Source organism: Corvus brachyrhynchos, unplaced genomic scaffold (genome assembly GCF_000691975.1).
Source record: "Corvus brachyrhynchos isolate BGI_N302 unplaced genomic scaffold, ASM69197v1 scaffold116, whole genome shotgun sequence".
NCBI classification, from domain to species: Eukaryota; Metazoa; Chordata; class Aves; order Passeriformes; family Corvidae; genus Corvus; species Corvus brachyrhynchos.
In genome coordinates, this window is record NW_008240221.1 from 5,399,604 (window position 1) to 5,409,330 (window position 9,727).

Genomic DNA, 9,727 nt, shown 5'->3' on the forward strand with positions numbered 1-9,727 from the left:
CTGCTGTTAAGCACCAGGAATGCTGGAAGCTGTAGAAGACCTCATCTGAAATGTGGTTCTTCACACAGTCAGGCTTTGCTCTGTTTTCTGTCCTGGGCCTCCAGAACCTGGAAGCATTTTAGAATGCCCTGTTTCTCATTAAAGATTTGTTGATCTCACTGTATTTCAAGATGAAATGCTTCAGGTCAAAAAGGGCAACAATTATCCATAATCTCAGTTTGGCTGAAGTGTTTTATGATGTCTACATGGAAAAGGCTGGGAGCTGTACTTATGTCAGCACTGTGATCAGAGCTGGATTTTTAAAGAGAGATATATATGATACTCATACTGTACATGTGTAGATTATGTGGGTAGTTCATACAGAAAGTAGGATAAGGTCTTGTCCTTTTTGTCATTGAGTGACCAAATGTAAGAAAGCAGGATTTTATCCTAGTTCTGCAACTTTTAGTTGCATGGCTGTCTACTGCTTTGGGAGGTTTCTAAACTTAAGCAGTGACCTAAGCAGAAGGTTTCCTGTATTGAAAACTGGAATACAGACCATTGTAAGAGGCGGACTCCCATTCTCTCCATCACACCATAACAATATAATTAATGAAGCACCTGGTACAGTGAAAATCCAGTCTGAAATTTTTTCCAAGTCTGTTTGGCTACTCTGGCCTAAAGGTCTGGGGATGCAGCTGCTTTCCTTTCAGTTCTGGCTGTTTGAGCATCCGCATGTGAGTGGCTGCACAACTGAGCTAAAAATAAAAAGTTCCAAACACATCCAGGAAGATTTCACATTGTTCTGGCTGTCCATTTCTTCAGGGAGAAAAAGTTTCCAGCTGTACAGCAAAACAATCAAGCTCTGTACAACCATGGAAGGAATAAGGATGAACTGGACTATAGAAGGTGATCTAAGAAAAGAATGCCAAAATGGACTATGCACTCCAGGTACACTCTGTTATTTTCCTTTCTAGGTCTCATGGAGCATCTGCCCTACCGGGCATGAGCAGTGTAAATGGTCAAATCAGGCAGGGACAGAGAACAGAGAGGGTCAGGTAAGGTCTGACACATCTGTGTAACACAGACAACGCAACTGGGGATTAAATCCTGCCCAGCCTGGAGCAGACAAGGCTGTGGGGAGACCGAAGAGCAGTGTCCCAGTACCTGCAATCAGGTCATAGGAAAGACACAGTCAGGCTGCTTAGAGCAGGGCTCAGTAGAGGGATGAAATAAAATGGGCACAAGTTGAAACAGGAGAGGTTCTGACTGTATGTAAGCCAAAACATCTTCATCACAGAGGCAACACTTGGTGAGATGCATTACCCAAAATGGTTGTGCAGTCTCCATCCTTGCAGGCTTTCAAGATCAACAGCATAAAGCCCTGACCAGCTGGTCTGATATCATAGCTCATACTCTGAGGAGCAGGTTGGGCTAGAGACCTACTGGTTTCCCCTCAGACCTGAATCCTTATGATCTCAGGAAATCTGCCACCGTTCAAAGAAAAGGTTATACACAACCCCTCCTACATCTAGTTATGTGAACATCCCGCCTTCAGGGAGAACTTCTTTCCAATCCCCAACAGTCAGAGCTGGACAAACATCAGCCTGAAGTGTGATTTAACACTAGCTTCTACAGTTAAAAAGGAAACCCACACTAACAGCTGCAATGAAGACACTAAAGGCTTTGCTGAAAAAATAGACAAAGCTTGTGACTGACACATTCAGACAAGGCTTCCCAATTTTAGACTCTGACAGTTACCTTGAAAAACACTAAGAGGAAGTAGCTCAATTCTCAGCCAACAAAACTTGCAAAGGTGAAGGACATTTCAAAAGCCAGGTGCAATCTTTCATTTAGTGAGAATGAAAGTGACACACAATTTAAAATAAATTTTAAGTATCCTGCTTTGAAAACTTTGCATAACTTACAGCAGAGAATTTTTGGTCTCTCACACCAAAACAGAAAATTAATGTCCTTTATGAATATGGTGAGCAGATGGCAAATGAAACATTCAGTGTACCAAAATGCAGATCAACAAATATACTCTTATCTGCCAGAGGAGACAGGTTAAAAACCAGAGAATAATGCAAAAAACCCCGAAACCTGAGCAGCATCTTGAGCATTGAAATGATACACAGCTGGAATGTTGTAATTCACAGGACAAAATACTTCTATAAGTACTACAGTGCTACAGGTAGCAGAGAGAGAAAACCGAGCCTCTGTAGTATTTGCAAAGCAGTTTCCCTACCCTGTAAGCTGGCACTGTGAGCAGCTGCAGACCCCAGGAGTGCAGGAATCAGGGCCACGCCACATTCAGAGGCCAAACCACTGCCGTGGGTGCTTAGGCAGCACAAAGCACAGCCTCTGCAGAAGTACTCAACCACTTTATATCCTGGAATTCTCCTGGACCTGTTAACAAACTGTGCGAGCCAACAGTGAGGATGAACAGAATAAAGCCAAGCTCCACTGTGCAGTTACCAGAGCTCCCTGCTGTGGTGAGGATGTGACTTGAACTCAACTCTGACTAAAAAAACTACTTTGTCCATACAATATTGCACTTCTTTACAGGATCTGGCCTCTAAGACTGAAATTATGTGAAATAGCAACTGAAAACATTCCTCAGCCAGTGAGGAACACTACACATACTTACATTTCTTTCTCCTAAAACCAGATACTTTCAAATCCCTACTCATCACCAGCCCTACAATGCTCCTTCCCTGAAATCCCATCACCTTGCTCAGGTGGCAGGTTTAAGTAGAAGATTCTAATGTAACAGGCCTGCATATTCTGTGAAATAGCTGGTGTTTAATATTTTTTTCAAGTTAATAATACTTTTTCAAATACATAATTTTTGCTTCAAGTAAGGAAAACTGCACATCAGTAATTAACATATTTTGCAACCTTTATAAGGGGATAAAAAAAAATCACAACAGATTTCTTACAGTCTGTACTACAGCTTTGGTTTTACTTTGAAGTGTCAGACTCTGTGTCACTGGAAGCAGACATTCCCCCCATGGTATTTGTATGCTGCCGACGCAACAGACACTCCACTTGCCAGGCTCTATCAGCAGAATTCCACTAAGACAAGAAATAAGTATATTCTTTAAAAAACCCACAGCAAAACTTAATGCATGATGCTTTTAATCAATCAGCTACATAAATTGCTTAAAAGGAGTTTGACTCCGAAGTAGTAGCTGGCTGGATTTGTTTTCACTTTGCCTGCATACAGCAACCCAAGGCACTCTGCCTTCCCAGACCAAGGCATGGCTCACCGGCAGGACCTGCCACCTCCAGGCTTTCCAGAGCCTCGGTGCTTAATGGCCAGGGCTGATGAAAAAGCACTGTGTTAGTGTCCTGACAAATGTAACTTCTCTGCTGGGTGCTCAGCGTCCTCTGACTGACCACCTAACACCCTGCTCTGCCAGCCATCGCCATGGCCCACCTCCCAGCCTGCAACCCTGACTGACTTGACTGATCTTTATTCCACGAGGAAGATGATGATGACAAGTCAAATGCCACTATTTGAGGCAGGCAGGAAACACTGCTTGTACTGAAAGATTTCCATGGGGATCTCTTCACTCCTCATGAAGTGACAGAGATCTTCCGAATTGTGACCTGCTCTGAGAAGCTGGTCTCCAGAGGGCTGCCCTCTCCTCCAGCTTTTGCTCCTGCCTCTTATTTGCGTACGACATATGCACTGCACCCGGGTTTCTAAACGTGTGTGCTACTTAAATCACTGCAGTATCTCACAAACTTTCCTGTATGAAAATTGCTTTGTTGTCTATCAAACCACTATCAGAACCCTCAGAAATGTGTTCCTCACAGATAATGTGATATGGCTGCTCTTCTTCTTTTACAGGTGGGCTTTTTGAGAGACGTGCAGGCATCCCATGCATGTTCTCCAAAATTCAACAATAGATCTAGGAGTGGGTGAATCCAAAAATCCTTCTAGGTCCCTCTCCCATGGTCTGAGCTGTACAAAACATGGCACGAACATTTGGCAACACAGCCCTTAAAGTTTAGAATATACAACTTTTGTAGGAAAGTATTGCAACACAGTATTGACTGATAAAAAAAAATGCAAACTGACATTGGATTCATACTATAGAAGAATTGGGTGTAAATGAGAAAATTGGGAAACACAAGTGAGCTAAAAAATATTTCCAAACTTACTCCTGCAAGTAAAACCACATGGAAAAATCAGATCAGAGTCTCACTGACCATGCCAGCTCCCATCCTGGAGCAACAGGCACTTCCAGACAAAGCAGCAACACATTCATCTCCTGTTATTATTTCCCTTCTGTGACTGATGTACTCTTGCAAGCCATTTCCATTAAGTTTTTCAGTGTTTCAGAGTACCTGTCTAAGTCTCTGTTGTCCAGTGAAGGGAACCTCTTAAGCTTTAAGAAACTTGTTACTATAAATTTTGGGGAAAACCAGCTCAGAAATTGCCCTTGGACAAAGACATCAAATACTGGCATACAAAACCTGTTTTTCTTAACTACTACTTAATATAAATGATCAGTTTTGAGAAATACGTATTTTAAAAATAAGTCAAAGCAAATAAAGGCAAACATAAGTCAAAGTCTTGCATAAATGATACTGCAATACCCTCTTGTGGTCAAATGAAAAGGTTTTGTCTCAATACCTGAACTTTTTCCTCTATAAAAAGCCTCCCTAGGCGTCTTTTCCTTTAACTCAAGGGAAATAACTGCCATATTTTTCCCAGATTAATTTGTAGAGCATATCATCACTTGTCTGGTAAAAGCAAAAGACTAACCTCAGTGAAGTTCTTCCTCAAAATGACAGGCACGGACACTGCTTGTCAAATTAATTAATCACAAAACAAACTCCTAAGCAAAGGCCATCTTCAACAGTGACACACTCATAATTATTTTTTAAGTTTCATGTCCCCAACCAGAAAAAATCAAGATGCTATAATCAATTGACATAGATACATGTGGCATGAAGCCACAATAAACATCAACCTATGGGATGAAAAGATGTACACAGTAAATCAGTTGTACCAATTCAAATGAGCAAATAAAATGCTAAACTGGCAAATGGGAAAAATGAGGGGAAACAGTGCAGTATCTGCACCAGGTCAGCTGAGACCACTCCATGGCACAGACTTAAAACATCTGCTTGTAATCTTTCTGTCCAGTTGATTCGGTGGCTGCAAGTCATTTGGAGGCTGTCCTCAGTACAACAACTACTTTTAGCTTATTACTGTTTAATTTGCAGAAATTGACTTGAAGGAAGGATCAGAATTAAAATTCTGATCTGATACAGGAACCTTGTACACAAAAATTAAGAGTAACAGACTTTCCACCAGGATCCTTTCCCAACCTGATCAGGAGCTAAAATCCCATGCACTGTGATTAATGCATTGGGTCATCCAAACGTGCCTCAGATTCCTTTTAAAACAATCAGGTGCCACTAAAACACTATTCTCCAAGCAGCTGCACACACTCCAGCTTGGAGAGGACCCTGGAACAAATGCAACAAGATAAACAGATTCCAAAAGAGGAACAGGGACAACTATTAGTCCAGGCTGGAAAACACCTAATTGCTTCACTTCATGATAATGCTACGTGGGTACATGACTCTTTTGCTTTTTGGCTGAAAGAGATAAAAAACACTATTCAGGTTTCAATTATCTCAGCAAAAATAGCAAAGAAACAAAAAGTCTACTAAAATTTAATTCAAAACCAAAGCAAACATTGGGGTTTGAGGTGGAATTTACCTTTTCTTAAGTTATGTTATCACAATCTTCAAATTCAGAATAATTTTTCCAAAATTATTGTAGAATTATAGAAGTATTTCTTGCTCACACTTGTCTAAACTGTTTGGATTTTTCTACAGTTGTAACTATTTTTAAAGAAATTATTTGCCAAATTCAGTATGTGTTTCCCAATACTGCAAGCAAATAATTTTGCCAAAAGCCCCCTGAAAAAGTAGATTCAAAGTTCATTAGCATTTACCAAAAACAGGAAACAAGAGGCTAGAATTCATCTGGAACTAATCCACACTACTCAAAAACAAGTCAGTGAAGAATTTCAGAGGAAATTTATACCTGAAATACTCTGTTTTCCTGCAAGGTCACTAATACTTGAGGAAGTGAGTTCATACCACAGAAGCCCAACAGGCTGACTGTAAAGACAAACACTGACATTTTGGACACTGTTTTGAAAAGTCTCACTTTGTATACTAATGACCCCTTAAAGTTACTTTAAAACTTCTCATAGTTGCCTAATACCTTCTACAGAACTAAGTGCTTAGAAAAGACTTCTGATGATCTGACTGCTCATTTTTTAATTTGAAAATAAGAAGCTTTCAGAACAGATTCCTTGAAACAATTTTTACCAAACATTTCTGCCCTGAACAGAGTTCAAGGTCCCAGCAGCTGTCACACTGGGTCTCTGCTCCTTTTCTGGAATATATTCACAAGTCAGACATTTCCAATAGAGACAGTAAACATGCCAGGGAAACCAGCAGCTTTCAGGAGCTTTTCCTTCTGCTACATAACCACAACAAAAGTCCTCCTGACTACTCAGCAGCAATCTCCACAGCACCCTTTGCTATTAAACCAGACTTTATTGTTCTGAGGATTTTGAATAGAGGCTGATCTCAGCTGCAGTTGCTGTAATCACCTTGTAATCTAAGAGTTTGCTGGTTACATCTGGAGATCCCATTGTTTCCAATTACAGTCACTTCTCATGAAATTCCTGTTACCTTGAAAACCCCCTCAGTGCTCAAGAAAAGATGCAACATAAAGCAGTAGAAAAGGAGCATTAAGAGGAAAGTAAACCAGTGCTGAGCACTGCCTATCAGTGCAGCTGTGCATGTTCTTTTCTGAAAGCACTCCTAACAGCAGCTGAAAGAAAATGTTAGGAGAGGAGGAGCTTTGAAAGTGCAAACAAGAATTGGCTTCACTTTCTGAGAAGTCACAATATACCTAAAAAGGCTGGATATATGGTGAGTCTCAAAACGGACAAGTTGGAAAGGGGTTTTGGATTCAGGAGAAATACCTTGGTTAGGTCTCAGCAAAGAGCAACCACACCTCCAGGGCAACCAGCCCCAGCTCCTTCTGTGTCCCAACAGCATCCAACCAAGCAGAGCTGACAACCACTGCAGAACTGGCTACTTGAGCCTGGGCAGATGAGCAGGCAGACCAGGTCCAACAGGATAAGATCTGGAGAGTCTGTGGAGGCTGAACAGAGAGGAAGGAAAACCTGGTAAGTCACTTGTCCCAGTTCATGCCTCTTCTGCTTGTCTTGACAATGGTCCTGATACTCCCTGACAGCATTAGGGCTTGACCCAAAGCCAACACTATCAAACAAAATTTGCTGCTGCAGGGGCTTTGGATCAAATCCTAATACCTTCCTTTCTAGGGTTACATTATGTCTGTTCTCCTTCACTGGACAAAATCTGTGCTAATATCTCCCAGCATGCTGGGCTTAAGCTGAAAAGAGATGCAAAGAACTGCACACTAAGTATCTTTTAGCTTTTAGAGATTTCCACAATGAAGACATAAAAGTGCCAAGCTTTATAATTTATTGCAGACACACTGATATTATCACCTCTTCTCATACTCTTGGAAATGGCTGAAATGGAAGCTGAACAGAGTGTTCTGCCAAAATATGAGTTTGTATTCCCAGTCTGTAAATCTCCTGAACTTGCACCATTGTTATGGTGTTTCAGCAGACTGAGCTGCACACATACGACCTAAGCTTTGGCTGTGCATACACCATGACTCAAAAGAACCCGAAATTAAGATCCTGTCTCTGCCACATATCTTGAGTAAGTGTTTATGTTCATACTTAAGTATACAACATCAGTATGCCTATTAGAAGAATATCCTTGGTAAAATAAAAATCAGCTCTATTTCCAATGCACTGCCCAAGCTAAAGGAAAAGGAAGAAAAAGAGCATCACTCTCAGGATTTTTTAAAATGGGAAAAGAAACCATCTGAAAAGCTTCGCCTTCTTCAGCCTTCTGGAGGAGATACAGATCACAGTCCTGATTTCCCCAGAGATGCATTTGCACTCTTGTCTGGCTCCATTTACTGGATGGACAAGCTGATGCCAGGACTCTGATGCATGCAAAGCCAGGGCAATGTCACTCTCTCCAGTGCTGGGAGACTCAGGCTCTTGCTCAACAGGCTCAGCCTGTTCCATACTCATTCCCTAGCTAAGGCAGCAGGAAGGACTCTGCACCTGTCCTTGGGGTTCAGTCATGGATATTGGTGCAAACTCACTTTCATGAGTAATGTAATACATCATACAGCTGATGCATGTTCTGCTTTCCAGTTTTAGCTAGGAAAACAGAAACTCTTGCAAAAGGGTAAGATAGACTTGTGAAGAACAAGATGCCTAAAACCAGATTCATCAAACTATATACCCTACAGCCTGCAGGGGGCTGTTCTTCAGTTCCACATTCCCGTCCCAAAAACAATGATGGAGAATGGTATGCATTAAATGGTCTGACTTGAAGTAGGTGCAAGGCAATGCCTGAGACAGTGACATTTCTCACTAATTAGCACCATCCAGTAACACCCAAGTCTGATAATGTTCAAATAATGGCTGCATATCAAGATAAAAAATTCTAGGACCTCAATGCTGTGCTGGTATAGCAAGACATATAGTGATAAACAGAATAGTCACAAATTCAATTTTATTTGCACTTGGGGCATATCTGGACTGGACAGGGGAGTGCAGCACAGAAATCCAGCATTCCTGGCTGCACATGATACATGTCTGTGCTGTACAGACACGCTCAGCTTGGAAGGATGTACAGCTTCAGCACTAGTTCAATGAGCTTAGATGCAGCACAGGTAAGCAGCTCAGTCAGCCCAGGTGTCCCTTGAGCCCTGCTGCAGATACTGCTGTACGGAACTGTTTCCTCTCTTGACTCACAGTACTCTTACAATAGTGGGTGAACTGATGTTTTCTCCATTTCAGGCCAAGAAAAGCAAAGGACTTGCCCTACAGTCCCACACCAGGTATAGAAGAGAGTTGAAGAGAAAAACTCAGGTCTTCTGACTCCATGCGCTCCTAGTACAGCTGCCTACCTGCACAGAATATTTCTGCCAGCAAAGTACTGGTCACTTAAAAAATAAGCTGCTGTGTCTTGCTCAAGGTATTGGACAAATGTTTTCTAGACTGACTTAAGACATGAGTAATTTATTTGCATTTGCACAAGGAATACATTGTGGACATGGTATCCTTAACTTCCCTTCGCAAAAATAACACCCACTCCTCATATAGTACCCTGGGCTCCATCACAGAAAAGACAGGTTTTAGTACAAGGAATCTGCAGGCATAAGAGCTGGGTTGTAAGTGTCAAATTGAGCAGTTGAACAGGCATTCAATTATGATCAACATTAACTAATTTATTTAAAGACAGAACATGTGACACTGCATTTTTTTACTTCTATTCCAAGGTAACCAAACTGGAGTTTCCTAAAGGACCATGACCAAATAGTGAGTTTTGAACATTCAACTGTACCCATGCTCTTTTTAGTTTTTGTCAATTTGAGCTAGGCTAATATTTCAAATTGAAGCATATTTAGGCATTATTGGCAAATGCTTTATAACTAAAATCTTTAGGAAAACTGAAAGAGCTGAAGTGTCTTCATCTGCTACCTATGTGTGTTCAATCTGTTTCAATGTTAACAACTCGACAGAAACACAAGTGTTGGAAGAACCTACTTCCTACCAGAAAATTTGTAAGATAATGTCATCCT

The 9,727-nt window shown here is 41.3% G+C and overlaps 1 protein-coding gene and 1 long non-coding RNA gene across 3 annotated transcripts in view; one reads left to right on the plus strand and one right to left on the minus strand.

Moving 5' to 3' along the window:
* The window catches only part of LOC108449305, a 39,619-nt gene extending 32,173 nt beyond the window's left edge, over positions 1 to 7,446 (minus strand). For both annotated transcript variants that reach the window (XR_001865463.1, XR_001865462.1), the window contains exon 1: positions 7,011 to 7,446. This is a non-coding gene — a long non-coding RNA (uncharacterized LOC108449305). The remainder of the gene's footprint in view (positions 1 to 7,010) is intronic.
* CUNH2orf50 (chromosome unknown C2orf50 homolog) overlaps positions 6,932 to 9,727 on the plus strand; it is an 8,530-nt gene continuing 5,734 nt past the window's right edge. The window contains 4 exon segments of the mRNA XM_017745087.1: positions 6,932 to 7,080; positions 7,083 to 7,177; positions 7,179 to 7,217; positions 9,425 to 9,464. Of these exon segments, the coding sequence (XP_017600576.1) occupies positions 6,955 to 7,080; positions 7,083 to 7,177; positions 7,179 to 7,217; positions 9,425 to 9,464 (300 nt within the window). The 5' untranslated portion in view covers positions 6,932 to 6,954.